This window comes from Lonchura striata, chromosome 6 (genome assembly GCF_046129695.1).
Source record: "Lonchura striata isolate bLonStr1 chromosome 6, bLonStr1.mat, whole genome shotgun sequence".
Taxonomy (NCBI): Eukaryota; Metazoa; Chordata; class Aves; order Passeriformes; family Estrildidae; genus Lonchura; species Lonchura striata.
In genome coordinates this window covers 54,521,922-54,544,277 of record NC_134608.1, presented here as the reverse complement: position 1 = coordinate 54,544,277, position 22,356 = coordinate 54,521,922, and the positions used below count along the sequence as shown (strand labels likewise).

The following is a 22,356-nucleotide window of genomic DNA, read 5'->3' as shown; positions in this document are numbered from 1 at the left end:
CATGTGGCTAATTACAACTTACCAAAGTTTCACCATCCAAACTATTTTCAACAGTATTTTTCTCATTGATGCTGCTGCAATCAATGAGAAACGAAGCTGTGCCCTGCTTGGCTTCAGAAGTTACCTTCTGATGGCTGAGCTCCTGCAGCAATTTGTCTCGGTCATCCTGGAGACTGGCCATAGCCTTAGCAAACGCTTCCATCTGCTGGACATAATTCCCACACTCGGCTGAGAGCCTGCTCACCTCCAGCTCCCGACTGACCAAAGTCCTACAGACAGTTCCAATATCATCAGCCACCTGAGCAAGGGTAACCTGATCTGCAGCATCAAGGACAGCCCCACGCAGAAGAGAGTTTTCTCTGAGGCTATTCATGAGCTGGGATTTAAACCCCTCCAATTCAGCTGCAAGTTCATCGCCTTTTTTTCTTTCTGTCTTGAGCTCAGAGATGTATTTGCTCTGGAGAACTTTAAAGTCCTCTATGATGTGATCTCTGTCGTTCTGCAGAGCAGTCATTGCCTTCCCAAAGGCCTCATTTTGGGATCTCAATTCCCTGTTTTGAGACTGAACTTCAAGCAGCATCTTCTCTGCAGAAGCATCAGGTTTATCTCCATCCTCAGAAGTCCAAAAAGTCCCACTGTATTCTTCATCTGCATTTCTGCCTCTGGATTTCTGGAGTTCCTGAACCTTTTCCTGAAGCTTTCCTCCATGCTGCCTGTTGGATTCTTTTTTCTGAATACTCTCACTACTAAGCAGCTTCTCTCCAGATTCAGAAACAAGTTTTTCTTTGTTTAGTGATGTGATTAGAGATTCTAAATCACTTACTTTAGATGCTAATTTTTTATTCTCATGTTCCAAAGCCACAGCAGCCCCCTTCTGCAGCTCACTAGAAAGCTGCATCTCTTTTATTTGTTTCTGAAGATCATATTTTTCATGCTCAAGGCTTTTAATACACTCCAATTTCTGCTTAAGTAAGTCCTTCAGCTGATGGTCTTTCAGAGATAAAACCTGGTTAAGATCTTCCCTGTATTTTATCAGCTGTGCACTCAGCATTGCATTTTCAGAATGCAGATCATCTATCCTATTCAGAAGGACCCTTAACTCCTGTTTCAAAGAATTAGTCTCACTTGCACTGCCAACTAGGAGACTGTCCCTCTGGTTTAAGACATCCTGGTGAAGATGTTCCAGCTCCTTGTATCTGGTAAAAAGATCATCCCGGTCATTCTGGAGAGATGACATGGATTTTTTAAAGGCATCTATTTCACTGGCAATCACAGCCCTCTCCTGACTTGCTTTTTCTGCTTTCACCTGGAGATTTCTCAGCTCATTTTCCAGCCTCTGACAGGACTCCTCAGCTTGTTGTCTCTCCATCTGCAAAGACCTTATCTGAAGTTCATAATCTTTGATCTGATTTCTATGTTGAGTCTGTACCTGCATCAGATAGTCTGAAATTTCATCCCCTTTTGAAGAAATTAGTAAGGAAATTTCTTTGTCTTTATTATTTAACATGATCTTCATTTGCTCAGAAATGGTTATCTGCTTTTGCAATTCAGCATTTATTTTTTCCTTCTCTGCTAGAAGCTCTTGCAATTCTTGCTCCTGTCTCGTAAAATTACTTTCCAGAGCTTTTATCTCTCTTCCTGCACTCTTACTATTCTCTATGAGATGATTAAGAGAATTATTTTCTTTCAGGAGTGCTTGCAAAGCTTCTTCTTTGGACTGAAGAGCACTCTCCAGCTCTTGCTGTCTGTTAAAAAAGAAGGTATTTTCTTCCTTTATCCTGCAGAACTCTTCATAGCGCTGCATATCAACAGATTTTTGTCTCAAATACAGTTCATCCTTTGTTTCCTCTACGACAAAATATTTGATATTTAGTTCTTGAATCTGAGTCATTTTATCTTTCAACTCATCTTGCAAGGCCGCTAATCTTTTGTTACTGTCTTCCAGCTGTTTCTCCTTGTTTTGGATGGCCTCTTTGAACTGCATTTCCCAGGTTTTCATCTCGGTGATGACCCTGTCCCTGTCATCCTGAAGGGAGGACATGCACTTTGTGAAAGCAGCCAGTCGTGCCAGAGCTGCGTTCAGATCTGCCTGCAGCTGCTTGTTCTGAGAGTCCTTTGTGCTGAGTTCCTCCTGCAAACCCTGAACCTCACTCATCGCCCGAGCTTTTTCTCTCTCGAGTGCACCATGTCTTTCCTCCAGGTTTGAAATTTCACTTTTGTGAAGCAATTTCAGCTGCTGGAGATGAAATTCCAATTCTCTCTCGTATCCTCTCTTTTGAAGCTGCAGTTCATCTCCCTTCTTCTGAAGTTCCTTCCTCCAGTTTAGGTTCTCATCTTTAAGCCTGTCCACTTCCCTCTTTGACTGATCCAAAAGGTTCATCTGTGCAGTAAGCTTTCCCTTGAGATTAAGTATTTCATCATTTGATTCTGCCAGCTTTTCTGATGCATTACTTAAGTCCTTTTCAAATTTTTCATTTTTTGACTGTGACAACTTCACAGATCTTTCCAAATCCAGGATCAGCTCCTGGAACTTTATAGAATCCTTTTGTAATTGGTTGATCTCCTGCTGTTTCTCCTTTAAGAGCTCTTGCAATTCTTTTGTTTTGTTTTTAGTCCCATTATTATCCCTCTGAGCACTTTTCACCTTCTCCTCAAAAATCTTTACAAGATGGAGCTGCTGCTCTTCCTTTTCTCTAACCACATTCAATTTTTCTGCCTTCAACTCTTCCAGCTGCTGTAACAGCAAGTTATTCTGTACCTGTGCTGATTTCATCCTATCAGTAAGATGATCAACTTTTTTAACGTGATTAAGCAATTCTGTCTCAAGAAATTCTCTCTCACTTTTTACTTTGTAAGAACTTTCTTGCACATTTTCTAATTCTTCCTGTAACAGACATTTGTCATCCTCTAAAATCTTAACTTTTTCATTTAGACTAACAATTTCTTGTGTTAGACTTTTACATTCTGTGTCCAGCTTTGTTAGACAATGAGTTTTGTGAAGCAAAGATTTCTCAGTTTCTTGTGCTTTTTCTGAAATTAATTTTCTTTCTTGTTCTAGGACAAGCACAGCTTGCTCTTTTTCAGAGAGTTTATCCTTTAACACATTAATGTCCTTTAATAGTGATTCATTCTCGCATAACGCTTCACTGATTTTGGATTGTGTATCATTTTGATACACTTCCATTTGAACCTGCAGTTCTCCCAAGGCTGCTTTAGTTACAGTGATGTTATTATGAAGGACATCATTCTCGTTCTGAATTTTCTCTAAAGACTGCTTTAGGTTTTCAGAGGTTTGTTTCAGCTGTTCGTTCTCCTCCATCAGCTGATGGTTCTGCTCAGTGAGCTCACACAGACGATCCTGGTGCTCTTGCATCCTGGCCTCCTGCTCATGGATCTGACTTTCTGCTTTGCTCTGTAACTCCTCAACCTCCGTTTTCTTGGATTCACCAAGTTGTTTAAGTTGGCTCTTAATAACCTCATTTTCATCAAGGAGATTTTGTAAATGCTTCTGCAGAGCCTCCTTTTCAGACTGTCCTTCCCTGAGTCTTTGAACAGCCTCCTGCTTCTCTTTCCTACTGAGATCAATGACTTGCCTCATATCTGCCACTTTACTACTGATATTCTCATACGCCTGGAGAAGCGACTCATACTCCTGCTTTAATTCACTGTGTTTAGCTTTCCATCCTGTCAATTCAACTGTCTGAGAATCTTTTAAGGTATTTAATTGGAAAGAAAAGGCCTCTTTTTCCTGAACTATGGACTCCATGGTGGATTTCAGACTTTCACACGCTGCAGTGAGGTTTTCATTTTCAGTCAGTAGCCTCGCATTTTCCGAAGCAAGGCTCTCCTCTGCAGACAACGGAGCCACAGCACTTGAACTCTGCTTTTCTCTGCCAAGCTCTAGCAAGTGCTCCAGCATTCCTGTCTTGTTCACCAGTTCTTCTCTTTCCAACATCAGCTGATCTATCTGTTCCTTTAGACATTTATTTTCTCTCAGGGCTTCTTTACGTGATATTAAAGCCGCTTGTAGCTTCCTTTGGAGGCGCTCTCTGGATCTCTCTTCTGTTACAGCTCTTTGCTCTTGAGCTTTGGAATCATTTAAATTTGCAGGTTTTGCCAGTGGCTCTTCCACTTTTTGCATTTGTTCCTGGATTTCACATTGTGTTGCTTCTCTCAGTTTAGTTTTCCCAGAGTAATCAGTTTCTGATAGTTGAAGAGCAGTGACTTTTCCTTCCAAATTCCCTTGAAGGGAATTACTTTCTGAACTGACCTCTCCCAATTCCTTTTCAGTCCCATTTTCTTCCTTAAGCTCTTTGTCCAACACCACAGATTTACTCATCTCAGCCTTCTCACGCAGCATACACAGCTCTGCCACAAGATTTTTGTTTTCTTCACTGAAATGTTCTACCTCCTTTTTCATCTTAATTAGTTCCAAATTGTACTTTTCCAAAGAGCTAAGAAGTTGTTCTTTTTCACTCTTCATGTCTTCAAAGGCTGTTTTGTAATGGTGGGCTTCTTCCTGGCTCTCCTTTATGGCTTTGTTTAATAATTCTTTTTCCAGACCAAGTCTCACTTTTAAATCCTTAAGTGAACATCTTAGTGCTTCTATTTCCTCATTCTTTCCTTCAACCGCCTGCTTAGCTTCAATTTGTGACCTCTGCAGTTCCTCCTGGCTCCTCCTGTAATCCTCTTCACTTTTTTTAATAAGTGCCTTTTTCTCATTATTCACATGTTCAAGCACTGCCTTGAGCTCTACAGTTTCAGTCTGATGTGCTTTCAGCTTTTTATGTAGATGCTTTATGTCCTCCAACAAGCTGTCCTGGCATTGCTCCTCCTGTCTCCCAGACTTTAAACTGTTTGTTTCTTCTTTATCATTACCGGATTCAACAAATATTTTTCTCAGCTCTTTCCTTAACATCTCTGTTTCCTCCTGAAGTTTTGCATAATTACTTCTTAGTTCTTTTAGCTCAATGTTTTCATTTGGCACTGAAGTGACTGTGTTTTCTGACTCTTTCAAGGATGCAACCTGAACCTTGTTCCTTGGTTTGTCTGATTCCAGACTCCTTGGGTCAGCTTGTTCTTCTCCCAGCAGAGCCTTGGATGGAAGCAGCTCCTTTGCTTCTAACTGGTTAAAGCCCAGCTCTTTCCATTTTGTCTGGAGAACTTCCCAGAGTGCTTTATGTTCTTCCCTGAGCTGCTCAAGGTGGGTTTTCTGATCATCAAAATCTGCTGCCAGTTTCATGTGCTCTTCCCTTTCCTGCTGGATTTTTTTCATATCTTCTTTCATGAACAAAAGCTCCCTCTGTAAAGCTTCTTTTTCTTTGTGTAATTGATTCATGGCATTAACATCATTGTTAGGATTCAGACACTCATTCCCAACACTTGAACGAGGCTCTTCTGAACTGGAATTTTTCAACAATTCTTCTTTGTTTTTAAGTTCTGACTTCACTTCTTCAAGAGTCAAGAGCAACTGAGAACGCTCCTCTTGATATGCCCTTGCTCTTTCATCAAGCACAGATTGCAGATGAGCAAGCATGCAGTCCTTCTCCCTTAAAGATTTTAGGTTCTGCTCGCAGACATTTTGTTTTTCAGCTATGACATCATTCAGTTCTGCAATATTGTGCTGAAGTTCCACTAAATAGGATGCTCTTGAAGATAACGTTTTGGTCAGATCACTTATCTTAGCATCTTTTTCCACAAGTTGTTGTTTCAAAGTTCCTAGATGAGACTCAAAATCATTACTTTGTCCTTCAATTAGTTTCAGTTTGTCTGTTAACTCATTAACTTGCTTCAACAGCTCCTCTGCTTTCTTCTGCTCTTTTTCTATTTCTTCCTGCCCACTCTTTTCTAATTTACCAACTTTTTGCATTAGATCTCTTCTTACTATCAACGCTGCTTGAAGCTTCTTTTTCAGATTCTCTTTTTCCTTTCCCATTTTCTCAAGATTACACTTCAACTCCTCTTTTTCATTCATTAATTCTTTAAACTCCGCTTCCCTACTGCTTAACATAACCTGACTATGTTCCAGTTCTTTCTTACAATCCCCAAGTTCTTGCAATACTCCGTTTAGCTCTGCCACTGAACTATTATGAACAGCCTCAAGGTCTTCAAGTTTGGCATTTAACGTACTCCTCTCTTGAGAAAAATTCAGCATTTCATTAGACAGTGACTCCATGACCTGGGTAACAGAAGAGTCTTTTTCTTTCATTTGCTGGCTTAGACCAGAAATTAAATCCTTCTGCTGATTGACCTGGGATGTTAAGTTTTCAATGAGGTGATCTTTTTCCCCTATTTCTTCAAGGAGACTTACTACTTTTTTACCTTCAGCCTGCAGCTTTTCTTGACTAGTTCTTAGCATTTCTTCTGATTTATTCATCTTGTCCTGAAGAAATTCCACCTGCTTATTTATTTCTGCCAAAGACTCCTCCCTTTCTTTCAGGAGACACTCTTGTTTACCTACTGTTTCCTTGAGTGAGACCATTTCTTTTGACAGACATTCCATTTCAGACATGTATTTGCCCTTCATCTTTTCCATGTCACTCTGCAGCACCTCCTTCTGCTTCTCGAGCAACTCCATACTTCTTAATTCATCCTTCATGGTGTCTATTTCTTTCTGTTTTTCTAAAAGTGCCAGTTGCAAACATTCTCCTTCTCTTTCTTTGCTCAGAATAGCAGCTACCAGAGTGGAGAATTTTTCCAGCTGAGTTTTACTATCGGTTGGCTGCAGTTCAGAATCTGAAATTGGTGCCTTCTTTTCTTTACTTAAAAACCTACTACTAAGTAATGGAGATAAACTCTGAGTTAATTTCTCTTTTATAAGATCCAGCTCTTGCTGCAGAGACTGGATTTCACTATCTTTTGATTTCATTTCACTTTCTAAACTGCTCAATTGCTCAGTAAGATCATTATTTTGTGAATTTGCCCTATCAAGTTCTGCCACCCATTTGTTTTCTGACTCAAGCAGACTTAGTTCTAGAGTTTGACATTTAAGCTCTAATTTAGAAATTTCTTCACCCTTTACACTAACCTGCATCTGTAACTTCTCTTTTTCAGTCTTCATCTGCAGTTTGACAGCATCTATCTGCATCCTGGAATAATTCTCACTGGTTTCTAGTTTTTCATGGATTTCCCAGAGCTCTTCCAATTTCTTTTGCAAATCAGCCTGAGATGCAGTAAGCTGTGAGTTTTCAGCCATCAGTTTACCAACATCATCTTGCAACAGGTTTTTTTCTTTCTCTAAAGAGTCCACCTGATGCTGCAGACTATTTATTAAAAGCACATTGTCATGGCAGTCTTGAGATGATTTGGAATTTACATTGTTGAACTCCAACTTCAAACATTCCAATTTCTCAGCCTGTTCAGTGCACGTCACACGCAGAGACTCCACAGCCAAGTCTTTCTTCTGTAGTTCTTGTTCCTGAGTATTTATTTGGTCTAGTGCTTTTTGGTGCTCACTGTTAAGAGAGTCAAGCTCAACAGTCAAAGAATCAATTTTTTTCTTATGATTATCAAGCTTCTTGTTCTTTTCCTGAAATTCCTCAGTCAGGTTTTTCATGGCTGTTCCACTTTCTTCTAATTTGGATCTGAGAACATCAATCTCACTAGAAAGAGCATTAACATTGCTCTCTGCCAACTGTATGCTGGCATCTTTCTCCTTTAAGGAATTAAGTAGTCCAGCAATAACTTCATCTTTGTGCCCAAGAGCCACATTCAACTCAGTTCTCAGCTTGTACTGTGCTTCAGTTTTCTCCTGAAGAGATAAAAAGGTATTTTCTTTCTCACGGACTAACTCCTTAGAGTTTTCTAGTTCTTGTGTTAGTTCAAGGACCTGACTTTGGAGCTGAGAAATTAAATGTGTCTTCTCTTCATCTTTCTTTGCTTTCTCCTTCAGAGTTTCAAGGAGACTTTTGCTTTCTATAAGAGATGATTCCTTTTCTGATAAGGACTGGTCCATCTCAATCATTACGTTCTTTTGACGCTCTATTTCTTTTTGGAAATTATCTTTCATTTCCTGCAGCTCCACCATCTGTTTCTTTAAGACACCACACTCAGTCTCCTTCTCTTGCAGCTGCATCTTTAAATTCTCACTGAGTGTTGAAATACTATTGATGGTTGATTCTTTTTCTGAAACAAGTACTTTTAGCTGTTCTGCTTCAGAGGCTAAAAGCTGTAACTGTTTCTCCTGCACAACACAAGAATCCTGTATAGCAGAAAGCTGTGCTTTTAGACCAATGCATTCATCTACCTTTTCTTTTAAAGATGCATCTTTCTTTGCAATTGAGTCATTCAACTGGGACGCTTGTTCTGTCATGTTTTTAAGCTGACTTTGAAGGTTAGAAATAACCTCCATATTCTCAGACAGTTGAACCCTAAGTACATCAGACTCTTCAGATTTATTTTTCAATAACTTAAATTCTTGGGCTTGCCTCTTAAATTCATTGTCTTTTTCCTGCATTGCATGTCTGAGCTCATCGGCTTCAAAGTTCAGGGCTTGTATTTGGTACCGGAGATCTGCAATGAGTTCCACGTATCGCTCTTCTCCTGACACTTTATCTTTCATTTCCTTAATCAAAGCCTCTTTTTCAGAAAGAAGAGTTTCTTTTTCCTCAAAGGTGATTTTTAAGTTTTCTTTCTCCATCAACAGGCTGTCAATTTGGTCCCTCAAATCTAAAATACTATGGCTTTGTTGGGACAGGTGTGAAGTTAAAGCAGCTATTTCCTCGGACTTTTTGATTACTGTAACATTAACTGTCTCTATGTCTGTTTTCAATTTTTTATTTTCTAGAGCTGATGTTTCTGCTTGGTGCCTTGCAGAAGCAATTTCAGACTGGAGACATTTGCATTCATCTGTTTTCTCACTCAATAACCTTGAAAAGTCCTCCTTTTCATGCCTAAGCACCTCCACTTCTTTGCTTAATAGCTGTAGCTGATTATTTAACCCTGTATTTTCTTCAATTTTTTCAAAAATTTGTCTCTGAAACTTCTCAAGTTCTGAACCCTGACTTTTCACAGCCAGGTCTCTTTCCTCTACCAACTGAGTAAATTTAGTCTTTTCATCTTTAAGATTTTTTATTTCATCCTGCAATTCTACAACACAAAGCTTATGCTCTTCCATTTCCTTATGTAATGAATAATTTTGAAGATTTTTCTCTTCTAGAGACTTGTTTGCAGTTTCAAAATCCAAAGTTATGCTTTGAATTTGTTCCTGTAGGAGTAAATTCTTTTCCTTGCTGCGGCTGAGCTCTTGGACTAGACCACTGCATTCAGATATCTTATTATTTAACATTTCTTCTTTCTTTACTTCTTCATCTCTAATCTCCTTCAGTTGAATGAGGAGTGATTGCACTTGTTCATGCAACTGTTGAGTCTGTTCCTTGCTTTCAGACAACTGCTCAGCCAGCACATTACATTCCTTTGTTTTCTCCCCCAGCTGCTCTGCAACTGAACTTTCCTTTTGCTTGGCAACTACTGACAGTTGCTCAATCTCTTTTGCCAGAATGTTTTTATCACAATTTAGTACTGAAAGAGTTTTTTCATACTCAGCAGTGCTGACAGATAACTTATTCTCCAATTCTGCCACAGCCTGGATTTTCTTTAACAATTCACACTCTTTTACATCCAGGAGTTTGGACAAATTCTCATTTTCTCTGATTAGCTGTTCCTTCTCGTTTTCCATTGTACCTATACTTTTTTTCAGATATTCATTTGTTTTTATTTGTTCTGTCAATTTTTCTTGTTTCCCTTCAATATCTGCCTGCAATTGGCTATTAGCTGAAGCTTTCTCCTGTGTCTCTATCTCCCATTTTTTAATTTGTTTATTTATTTCATTTAATTGGTCATTAAGTTCTTTGCAACATGTCTCTTTGGCTTTCAGATCCTCAATTAATTTAAGTTTAGTCTCCTCATTCTGCTTCTCCAAAGCCCCAAGTTTCTGCTCTAATGAAATAATGAGCTCTTGTTTCTTTTGCAACTCTTTTTTAGCTGTTTCCTCATGATCAGCATGTTCTTTGAGCTTTCTGGATAACTCAACCAACTCTTCATCTTTTTTAGCATTTTCCAAAGCCAGTTTGTTGTATGAATCTTTAATTGACTTTAATTCATTTTCCAACATCTGTGCTTTGCTCTCCTTCTCTTTAAGCAAACAGTTCCACTTTTCCTTCACAGCATTGCTTTCCTCAAGCTGAGATTTCAAACATTCCATTTCTTTTCTTCGTTTATCCTCTTTTTCTTGCAGCTTTTCAGATGATATAGTAATTTGCTCTTTCAGCAGAGCAATTTGTGACTCGCACTCTGCAAGATTGTTATGGTACGCAACGTTGTTGGCCTTGATTTCGGAGCGGAGATCCTTAATTGTCAGGCTGTTCTCAGTGCTCTGCCTTATTAATTCCTCATTTTCTTTGGTTTTAGCTTCATTCTCAGCTCTTGCTCTCTCCAGCTCCATTCTCATGGTGTCACTCTGCTCAGAAAGGGCAGAGATCTTCATGCTGGCATCTCTCACATCAGCTGTTTGTACTTCCTTCAGCAAATGCATTTCCCTTTCAGCCTTTAATAAAGCCTCTTCCAAACCTCGCAACTCCTCCTCTTTACATTGTACTTGATGCTTCAGGATCATAACCTGCTCAGAATATTCTGTCATGTTCAGAGACAGAACAGACATCTCCCTGTCTTTTTCTGACAGCACTTCTTTCAGATTATCGATTTCTCTTTCACGTTTCTGCAGATCTTGAATGAGTTGAGACCTCTCTTCCAAATGGCTTGAATTCAATTTGTCAAGCTCTTCGTTTGTCTGGTCCAGGTCCAGCTGCATGGACTCCACCATGCTGTCTTGTTTCAAAGTCTAAACAGCAAGAAAATAATGTCACAAGAACATTCCAAATACCTGTTAGAGGGAGAAGCTACACCCACACACAGAACAAGCATTTAAGATAATCAGCCTGTACCCAATGCAGTCACAAGATGTTCTTCTTTAGATTGATTTAGCAAACAGAAAGCTCAGTGTATGAAATGCTCATGCTATCATTTTTGCTGACATTTAAATAGGCCATGAAAAATGAACACAGAATTTCTTCTCTTACATTATTTTTATAAATTACCTTTTCTTTCAGTGTAGCGACTCTTTCTGTGAGATCAGTGATGGCTGTTTTCTGCTCAACATTCTCCGCTTCATACACACTGCATTTCTTTAAGGCTTCATTCAGCTTAGCATTAACAGTAGAAGTTCATACGATAGAAATACATAGAATTCTATTAAAATTGTGATGTTAACAGTTATAATATTGAGTTTACACAACAGCCAAGTTTATACTTTTATATTCTTAAAAAAAAACTAATCACCCCAATAACATGTAAATACTTTCATGCAAAGGTGTGTTGGGTCTAAGAAATCCTTCCACCAAACTTAAAGCAAAGTAATTAAATGAATAAAACTGTAAAGACAAAGTATCAACTTTCAGACTGGGAAAATAATAATTCTGTTGGGACACAAATCAGAACTTATGGTTAAAACTCATCAGTTCTAATAAGTGAAATACTAACTATAAGTTTAACTTACTTTTTGCTCAGCATACACAAACTTTTCCCCAAGCTCTTTGTTTAGAATATCCTTTTCTTGAAGCAGTTTCCTCAAAGTTTCAACTTGCTCCAGCTTTTCTGTCGTGCTCACCAGTTTTTGTTCTCTTTCTCCAAGTGAATTTTCAAGGAAACTATTTCTGTCACTCAAACTGAGAAGAAAATATGTATTTAGAAATTTTGAAAACAAAGCTTGTGTTAAATTTTCTAAATTTACTAACCCCAAACTAAGAGAATGTTATTTTTACACCTTCTACCTTAACTTCCAAGTACAAAAATAACACAACTGCTAACAGATACATGAGTCAAGTAACTGTTTTTTCAAGTGTTTTGAAAGATTATATGCCTAATTATTAGTTGAAAGCAGAGAAAGTCAATGGTGTGTGGAGCTGTAAAGAACCTTTGTTTTACCCTTTAAGCTGCTCATTCAAGCCAGAGATCAGAATTTGATGCTTTTCCACATCTCGCATTTGTTGGTTGCGTAGTTGGGTGAGTTGAGTTTGCAAACGCTCATTTTCATTCTGCAACAAAGCCATGATGAAGAGCATTATCACACCCAGAGAAGCATGAGAGAACTTCATTTTGTTCACACAGCTTTTTGGAGGTTTCAAACACAGTACAAATCTCCTACTCTAGCAAGATCCACTGCACCAATTCAAAAATAAAACCACAAGAAAAAAAGAAAAAGAAGTCATACAACAGCAACCAACAACCAAAAGCAAAACACATCCAGAATCAACAGCAAGTAGGACAAACGCGGCAAACTTGTCACCATCCATGAACAGAAGGTGGCATTTTGGAGGAGACAGAACACACCTGCACTGCCCTCAACAGCTGCCCTTCTTCCTCTACACCAAACGTTACCTGTATTGAAAGGCTTCGTTACAAGAGTCTCAATAATTAATGTAAGCTGTCTCTCATCTTAAAACAAGTCATTCTTTTTTATACATGTGCAACTTAACAGATAAAGAACTATGAGTAAAGCACCAAGAGTTTGAGTGCAAGATCAGTTGTGTCACCCAGTGAAAATACGGTTCACAAATTACCACAGTAATTTATCAGTCAGGCAATACTAAAAATAACTTTTCCTTTTAAAATAACTCGACTGTTCTTTGTGGAGCCATCAGTGAATGGTTTCAAAATATAACTATGTGTCTAGGTAATATCTGAAGTTTAGATTGCATGTGTATATATTTATATAAAATTATAGATAATTTTTATATAAGCAGTTTCTTCTCTAAAAATGTATACACATATATATATGAAAAACTAAAAACACACACACACTTACAGAAAAGAAACTTGAGGGATATAAGAAGTGGGAAAATTGATGGAGTCATAACCAAATTAATTCTGGACCTTCTAGCAAGGACTTCTACAAAGAATTATGAAAATCATGTTGTCTTTTTACTAGGTTTCTAGAACAAATAAAGCTTAATCCTAATCATAATTTTCCACATGCTGAACAAAAGCAATAGGCTTCAACCTCAAAGCATATAGGATGTGCACACTCTTTGACAACATAATTAATGAGCGTAAATTAGGTTTCAGCCATTTTTTGTGACCTGCAAATTGATGAGTTTGGCTTACAGTAGGCTGTGATATAAAGAACATAAACTGAGAATGATTCTCTTGCATCATCAGGTTTACACAACTCCAAAGCTCACCTGGAGAGCCTCCATTCTACCTTGAAGCTGAAATCTATCCTCCAAATCCTGACAACGCTCTTCCAGAAAAAGTATTTGCTCCTGCAGGTGGTTTCTTTCCAATTCCAACTCTTCAACCACACTCCGTAAACCTACTCAGATCAAAGAAGGAAAATTCTTTCAAGAGAAGTCTACCAAAATTTCCGAAGTCTAGAAATGGCTGCAACTCTTTATTCCACGTTCTCATCAGCACAAACAAATCTTACCTATTTCTCATGGAAATGCCTGAGGCACTACATTCCCAAAATTTAGATGGCAAAATACCCTTAACTGCTGGAAAACCAAAATAAGTTGCAGAGCTTACGAACTCAGAGGACCTAGCAGAAATACTTGAATATTGAGCCACCACTATTGTGGCTCAACCAATAGGGGGGCTCATGTTACATTAATCACAAGTTGATCAGGTGCTTGCAGGATCATACATTAAGTAATTATTAATAAACTGTTCTGGACTGACAATTTGCAAGTGAACCCATTCCATCTTAACAAAAAGATGTATTTGCAATCTTTATCACTAATATAAAAACATCAACATTAAAACCTGAGAACTGTATTTTTAAATTAAGCACCAATGAAATGGAATTCTGGTTTGCAACACAACTGTGATATAAACTGGAAATAAATTCAGAGGAATAAGACTCATAACTTAAAACAAACACATGGAATATCTGATGGGCATCAAAGCTCAACCAATTCCAGTGCTCAGCCATAATGATGCTGTACTTGTGAGCCAGAACTAGGCAGTTTATCCAGCACGCACATGCTTGGAAACGGAAAGGAAGAAAACACAAGCCAAAAAAATCCAACAAAGATTAGAATACACCACAAATGGGCTGTTAGCTGAATTTGAAAACAAAAATAGACATAAAATGCAGATGCTGTGTGCATGCTTTCATCAACTGTCTAGTCGCTATCACACCTGCATTGGGTGAAGGGTACTCTGGCCACCAACCTCCCATGTTTTCTCCTTCAGCTGAGTCAGTGCTATCCAAGGTGACATTCAGTTCTTGGAAGCATTGTTTGCCATCGAAGGGGAATTCTTCCTACACACAAAACAGGAGAAGGAAGTTTAACTTAAAGAAGGAAACAAGCAGGGGTAAGATAATTCTGCTACTAAAACCACAATCAAAAATCCCAAACTCAGCACTGATTCAGGCACTTAAATGCATGTATGTCAGATTGCTGTGGACTCGAGTGACCTCCCCAGCTTCCAGCTATTATTTCCAGAAAAGCCAAGTCTCCCACAGGTTTTTTAAGATACCTGCAAGCCTTTAAAAACACTCTTGGCTATCTGAGAAACTAATGGATAACAAGGTTTGGTTATCTTAATTAGTGTCCTGATTTCTGAAGAGTTCTCTGAAGTATCAGTTAACTAATTATCTTCTTCCAGAAGTCTGTTAATGAGGCAATGACATCCTAATTCTTAAAAAAGTTACCACTTTTTCAGGCAAGGTACAGCACCACCTACCTAGAAGTCCACCTGAATGAAGTGGCACTAATTATTCAGTAAAGCTCCACCAGGAAAGAGATTTGTAAAGATTTTATAGAAGCCAAAAATGGCCTTAACATCTGAAGCATGCACATGGCTTCAGGCATGGGAATTACTCCAGAGAGAACCTTGTGATATTTCAGTGGAAAGGAGTAAGAGGTGTGATGCCATTGGAATTTCTCATCATCTGGCTATGTACATGATCATTAAATTTATCAGTGTTTTCAGTTCCAATCTATGTTCTTAAGCTCCTAATGTTTGAAAGACTAAAGCACCACACAAATAACAGTACTTGCCACATTGTTATTAGCAGACAGGTAAAAATAAAACTCACATCTCTTGGAACCCACCTGCAGCTTCCTGCTGGTCTGACTGCCTTTTCTTCTTGCCTGCTGCAGCCTGCCCATTCCTTGAACTGTGGCCAGTTCCTCCTCCAGCTCCTGCTGCCCTGAGACTATGGCTGGATCGGAGCAGCCAGGAAAGAACCAGTCATCCTCGATCAGTTTTGTGCCACAGGAAAGCATTTACATTTATATCAGACACTACTACATGAAAAGAGACCAGGGACAGGATGAAGTCCCTACAAATGACTGACAGGAACAAGATTAGAGATTAAAATCCACTGCATTCATCTTGTGATTTCCCTCCAACATTGCTATGTAGAACATAAAGTCTGAGCATCTCACTAAGAAGAAGCAAACTGAAGTCTAACTTCACTTCTTCATCAGCTCTAAAAAAAGACTTTATACAGGAGGGTGGAAAGGGTGAGGTTTTACCATACTAAGGAAAGCAAATCAATTAAAATGCCAAATTACATCTCAATTTACCAAATATGCCTAATTTGTATGATGAGAACCACAGCTTTTTCAGCTGATGCCTTTTTATTCTCAACAAGCACATTAATTTTAGTGCAAGCTCTAAAGCCAGATCATATGAGGAAGTCACAAGCACATGTTACACTGCAAACTGGCATCAAGCCATTTTATCATAAATTAGTAACATCATTCTTTCAGGACAAATACAGAATCACTGGTAAATAAACACACTGAATAAATTGAGAATATGAAAGCTTAGGTATGCATCCTGTTCATTGTTAGAAATTATTTGTCATCTGAAGTGCATTCCCATCTGTTTTGTGATACGACAAAACACGTTTGGGGTAAAGATTAGGAAACAACACATTCCATGCAAAGCAGACACAGCAGCACAGCCAGGGAAAGGGAGGGCAAGGTGGCTCCATACTTTAATTGAAAGTTACATTAATTGGATAATTACAAACTTGGCTTTCAGTTTAAGCACTTGAATTCACAGGTGTCCTCACAGCACACAAAACTCAGATAATTGGTATCAATCCATCTGTGAGGAACTATTTGGAGATTCAGCCCTATAGGGAATACTCTGCTTTCATCTGAGTTGGCCAAGGACTGCTTATACCACAGATTTCCTTAACTCACAATTCTGTAGCACCTGCTAGATTTAAATTATTCCTGTAATATTTCAACATTACACCCCTAATGTCGGTCAGAAAAGATTAGTGGGGAAAAAAGTAAAGAAAAAAAAATGATCCTTTTCAAGTGGGACTGATAATTGGATCATACTTCTGATATCAATTAGACTTTGGCTTCTTGCACTATCAATTCATAAGTGTTTTAAACACCCTTGTGTATTTTCTAGATTTTACACATTTTTTTATCATTATACATACTTTTTCAAGGCTGTAAAATTAAATGCCAAATTTTGATCACAGGCCGTAAACCTCTGTTTACAGGAACTACCAGTTAAGGGGTTCAAAGAATAAGATCTATTCCAGGTAAAAATTTAATCCCTCCTCTGACACTGTAATATAGGAACTCAACACATTTAGGTTCCTAAATATCTGATAATGAAAAAAACCAATGAAATTACCACTGTCACAAGAATAATGGAACTATAGGAATTGGAGCTTTAGAATGACTTAGCCCACTCAGACAAGTGTTAAAACACTTCCAGTTAAATTGAGCATTGCTTTAATAACAATTACTAAGTAAATACATTTTCTAATGTTTTACAGCAGCTTAGGAAGCTTTTTATTTGCAATTATCTAACATAAAAACCCAAAAAACGTCTCAGAACACCTTTTTTTAGATAAGCACTGCATATAACAAATTATGATGTGTTTGTACTTCCCTGAATCACTACTGATGCTATATATTACTTACATATGGCTTAAAATATTGGTAGCTAATATTAATGCATGCAAGTTCAGCAATTTATGGGATGGAATATATTTTTTTTTTTTTAAATACTACTAAATTTCAGGTGGCACTAAGAATTAACTTGATTCTTACTTAGTCACAACTACTTGTGGCAAGCCAAGAAATTTGTCTCTAGATACAAGAAAAATATGGAGTCAGCTGTTACTATAGTGAAAAAATGAAGATGATTTCATTAATAGAAAAGAAGAAACAGGTATTGCAAGGCAGGAGAAACTCAAGTTAAAACCCAGCAGTTGTTACACATATTGCTAAAATCCACAAACCATCAATGGCAGACCTTGCAAGGTACTGTTGGCAATTTCCTCCACAAGAAGCAAGAGCAGGAGAAATCAGCAACAGTACATTCCAAGGGGCCATTGCTGCAGGAACCTGCATGCACAAAACTGATGGGAAACTGCTCTCCCTGGCTGCCCAGATCGCAGTGAGGGTAGGAGTGGAGGGGGAAGGGACGCTCAGGGCTCACCAGGTGGAACGGCAGGAAAAAAAGAAACTGAAAGATCGTGCTATTCCCAAGGGGAAAAAAAAAAAATGCAAAATTAAACCTGGACTGAGGCAGAGGAAATTTTACAAGTGTTATTAATATTGTATGTGGTTCTGTGGCCAGCACAGATGTGCCAACATGTAGATTTGATGGAGGGGTATTATTGCCTTTCAATACCAAAGCATAAATCCTTCAAAAAGAAGAGAGGTGATCCTTAAAACATTTCTGTGCTTACACACTGAACTTTCAAATGGATCATGGAAGTGAAAAATAATTCAGTTGCTGATTGAAAAGAGAAGGCTCAAATTAACTAACTGGATTAATTATGATGGTAGGTCCTGTGCATTAAAATTTGCCATTATTCCCCACGCTTAACTAAGGGGACAAAAACTGTAATTTAGTTCCGATGGCACGGAAAGAACAGTAAAAGCTATCTAAAATTTAACCAGACTTTTATAAGCTTTAATAGAAGCAACTTCAGTTTCTCATCAGCTGATTAATAATTTAGCAAGCTCTAAAACCTGACATTAGTTCAAATGCTATTTTCTATAGGTAATTTAATATTTTTAACCACCTCCAAGTTACTGCCAGTGAGCATTATTCAGCTGGCCTATACAAGTGGCACCTACTAACAGATCACTAAATATCCTAAATAGAATTAATGAGAAATTTCCTAAAGAGAAATTCCATGTCAGGTACATTTTGTTTAACCACCACCTTCATTCCTCTAATTCAAACCAACACTATAGTTCCCCACACATTCACCAGTTCTCCAGGCAGGCAGCTTTAATATTTCAATGGGGAACTATTTACCATTGATAAAATATGGGTTTTTTAATCATTTTTACCATTTATCATATGCAGACAATAAGCCTGTCAAGCAGTCTTACAAAGCAGCAGCTCAAATGGCAAACAGAACAGCACATCTACTTAATAAAAATTACATAAAACAAGATTAATATATGAAAAACAAACTTGAGGGAATAGGAAAAAGGAGAAATTGCAAATTTCAGCAATTTCACTAATTATACATATTTTACGACTACAGAAATGAGTCATGGTGATGTGCTATCAATTTGGTCTGAAGCACAGCAGACACACACATATCTATAAAAACAGGATTGTTGTACTGGAAATAAAATTCACCTTCTCTCTCCTCCTCAATCTGAGCCATTCTCAAGGCCATGGAAGATTTCTCTTCTCGGACTTGATCCCGGGACTCCTCTGACTCTGGGACATTTTCCTGCCATTCCAAGAGCTGATTCTGCAATTCATCCACACTACCTGATTCACTGGCCTAACAAGAGAAATTCTGTATTAAAAAAAATTACCACACCCCTCTGCAAATGTAAATACATTGTGAGTTGGCAAACCATCATAATTCACCATTTTACTTTAATAAAAATCTATGAAATTGGTAAGAGTAGATTGTAGATATTGTAGAGTATGTGAAAAACAAGTCCCATGACTTCATAAAATAGTAAAATGATTTTTTCTACAAAGTAACAGCCACACTTTGATGACTCATGTAAAACCTAACTAAATAAATAGAAAACTGCTTGGGAAAATGTAATATAAAGTGTGTGCAAAGTAGATAGAAATCAATCTTATTGAGCAACTCAAAGCCATATTCTCCAACTGAATAGCCGCTGACAATTCCATCTATCCATAAATTAATTCTCAGCTCCAAAATCCAGCTGCCACAATTCTCAAAGTCTAATTAGCACCATTAATCAATAACTCATGCAAATCAATTTTCAAGTCAACCTGTGAAGCTGCTCTCTTTGTAACTTGGTCAAGATCAGCCTGCAGCTTCCTCTGCTGCTCTTCATAGAGCTCCAGCTTTTTCAGCAGTTCTTCTACAAAAACATAACAAATTTGGTTCATGAGGACACCATTTCTCTTTGTCTCTTTACTTTGGATCATCTGCAAAAGATTTTCTTTTACCATTTTGAGTTCCAATTTCATGCAATGACTGGAGTTTTGACTGTAGTTCTTCATTTTCAACTTCTAATTCTGACACGCGATTGCTTAAGGCAGATACATCATTGTTCTTTGAGGAAAACTGAAAGAAAATACAGTTATGGGGGTTTCAAACACAAAAAAACACAGCAAAGTTCTTTTTTTCTTATTGTTTAGTAGTATCTAGAATAGCTGTTTTTCTAATATTTAAAGAGCAATAGAGCAGCTCTCTCTAAAAAATTTACTCCTGAATGCTGGTAACACTATTTGTAGTATTTTTTATTTAAACTACATCTTGTATCAACAATTTATGTGCATTCCATTTTCATACATTAATTCATAAAGTCGATTATTTTAATATTCTATTTACACCACAGTTTACTTTCTCCCAATCAAAACTCCAGGCACAGTAGTTGGAGAAAGACACAGAGCCTTAAACACAAAGCTACACATACATTTTTCAGTTCATCCTCCAGCTGTTTGATTCTTGATTTAGACCAGGCCTTCATTTTCAAAAACTTGGCTTCAGATTTGCTGGCCTCTTCTGTTTTCAATTTCACTTGGACTAAGAAACAAGAAGCAGTAATTATTTAAAACTGTAGAGAGATTATTAATACAAACCTTGTGTGTAATTCCCTTAGCAACTGGAAGTTACAGACACAAGACACCAGTACTTACAGAAAAACATAAGAATTAGAAACAGTGAGAAATTTACAGTTCATGTGATTATCCTGGTAATCCTCTAACCCTCATTATTATAGTACTTGATCCCTTTAATTACTGTTGCAATAATATTCCATCAAATTTCACATACTTCTAATTGCAGTAAGTATGAAATTGGTTCAAAAGACGAAAAAATCTGGGGCAAAGAAACCTTTAATACTGTCAATGACAAATGTTTAAATAGGCTACCTTCCAAATCTTCCATCTTCTCTTTGGTTATAGATTCCAGATCCTTGACTTCTTTGGAGTTACTCTGTCCATCACCACTCAATTCTGCCACTAGTTTCTGAAGCTGAACCAGGGCCTGGTCTTTCTCTTGCAGCTCAGTTTCATGTTTCTCTTGAATTTCATGCAGTTCAGCATTGTATTTCGCCTTAACTTTTGTCATTTCAAGCTCATGTTTCTCCATCATGTCTTTTAATTGGGCTCTCATTACATGTTTCTCAGCATCCAGTTTAGACTGGAGGTTTTCTTTTTCAGACAGAAGACGTTTCAGGTTTTCATTAATCTCCTGTTAAAAAAAAAAAAAAAACAAACCAGCACAAAAAACATTTATAATATTAATGCACAGTATTTTCCCTACCACTGTCAAACATTATACCCATACTCCTACTTATAGCACTTCTTACTTTCAGTTGCTGGTCCTTGGCATCCAGCTCTTTTTGCAAGACATCAATCACCTGTGTTCTTCCCAGCATGACTTCTTCCTTTTCATGGAGCTTCTGTTTCAAAGCCTTTAGTAGCTACCAAAAATAAAGTTAAATAATCAAGCAATCTATAAAAGACATATTTTTATTCTCCCAACCCTTGAACTGTGTCACAGAGTTTAATAATTACATGACTCCCAATTCAAGCTGCTGAGTTTCCAGAGCAACGTACCTGTTCTAGGTCAGCACTTGCATCAGATTTAGCAGCTAATCTAAAAAGCTCCTGCTCATGCTTTTCTCTCTGTGCTTCCAGCTCCTTTTCCTTTTCCTGGATAATATTTTGAAACACACGTATCTAAAACCAAAAACAAAAATATGAAACCAGTCCAAAAACTATAGTAAAACCACACTGAACTGTCTAACTAAAGGTACAGCAAGATAATGGACTTCAAATTAAGTATGACTTTTACTTCCAGTAACACTAAATACACTAATTAGTCACTCAAGTTCACTCCTAGCAAGTTGCTATCAACTAAGCCCAAATCCTCCTCAAACACCTGTTTTCTACTTCCAATGTCACTTGTAGCACTCTTACTATTTTCCTAAGAACTGGAGACACCTTTTGGAACCCTGCATTTACTTACATTTTCCATGTATGTAGCTTCTTTTCCTTGGAAATGCTCTCTTTCCTTGCTTTGAATGTTTTTCAGACTCTCGATCTGCTCCTGGAACAAGCTGCATTTTTCCTCACTGTCTCCCACCTTCTTGGTAAGGTTCTGCACCAGAATCTCCATGCTTTGCAGCGATGACTCTTTAGCTGTCAGCTGGTTCTTTACAAGGCAAACCAAAAGACAATTAACAGAAAAATGATACAGCAATCATGAAGCCTTTCCTTGACAAGAACAAAATAAGCAAGTATAACATATATATATATGTATAAATTAAAATTGTCAATAATTTTTATTCACATGAATTAACTGTATTTCAGAGAGGGATTGAGAACATACCACATTTCATTGGTAACTTGAAAGCTCTACAGAGATTTTATAAATGAGCTGCTAACATACCTTCAGCTCTTCATTGGGCAGGAGTATTTGATTGGCAGCATCACTGGATCCACAGGCCACCTGCAAATCCCTGATGTAAGCATCCCTTTCAGCCAGTTTCTTCTCCTTCTCCGCCAGCATGGCATCCATGTCAGCCCCACGGCTGCGCTGCGCCTCCAGCTCAGCATCCTGAGATGAAAAGGCAGAATTGTTTGTGGTCTGTTTCCATCTCCAGCACAAAAGAATGGTCTGCATCATTTCCCTACTGCCTGTGTTACAGTACTCCAAAAATTACAATCAGATGTATAACTGGATCTGTCTGAAGTGTAACCATTATTTACTGAACCTTTGTCTCTCAAACTCTGCAGCATTCCCATTCCTGCCACCATCCCCAGGGAAGTTACGTCCACAAAACACCACAACATGCAATCAGCCCTTGCCTACATTTCCTCCTGTTATGACCTATTTTTTCAATGACG

The 22,356-nt window shown here is 37.9% G+C and overlaps 1 protein-coding gene across 5 annotated transcripts in view; it reads right to left on the bottom strand.

Annotated features, from left to right (window-relative positions):
• LOC110484917 (uncharacterized) overlaps positions 1–22,356 on the bottom strand; it is a 33,967-nt gene that overhangs the window by 5,931 nt on the left and 5,680 nt on the right. For 3 of the 5 annotated variants that reach the window (XM_077784356.1, XM_077784359.1, XM_077784357.1), the window contains exons 6-22: positions 21,899–22,066; positions 21,476–21,661; positions 21,064–21,186; positions 20,814–20,927; positions 20,374–20,695; positions 19,917–20,026; positions 19,447–19,564; positions 19,267–19,358; positions 18,646–18,796; positions 15,114–15,223; positions 14,194–14,317; positions 13,236–13,366; positions 12,385–12,432; positions 11,980–12,089; positions 11,552–11,720; positions 11,094–11,198; positions 125–10,837 (exon numbers count right to left, since the gene is read on the bottom strand). In XM_077784356.1, the coding sequence (XP_077640482.1) occupies positions 125–10,837; positions 11,094–11,198; positions 11,552–11,720; positions 11,980–12,089; positions 12,385–12,432; positions 13,236–13,366; positions 14,194–14,317; positions 15,114–15,223; positions 18,646–18,796; positions 19,267–19,358; positions 19,447–19,564; positions 19,917–20,026; positions 20,374–20,695; positions 20,814–20,927; positions 21,064–21,186; positions 21,476–21,661; positions 21,899–22,066 (12,894 nt within the window). The remainder of the gene's footprint in view (positions 1–124; positions 10,838–11,093; positions 11,199–11,551; positions 11,721–11,979; positions 12,090–12,384; positions 12,433–13,235; positions 13,367–14,193; positions 14,318–15,113; positions 15,224–18,645; positions 18,797–19,266; positions 19,359–19,446; positions 19,565–19,916; positions 20,027–20,373; positions 20,696–20,813; positions 20,928–21,063; positions 21,187–21,475; positions 21,662–21,898; positions 22,067–22,356) is intronic. The other 2 variants (XM_077784358.1, XM_021555905.3) reach the window with 2 other exon arrangements.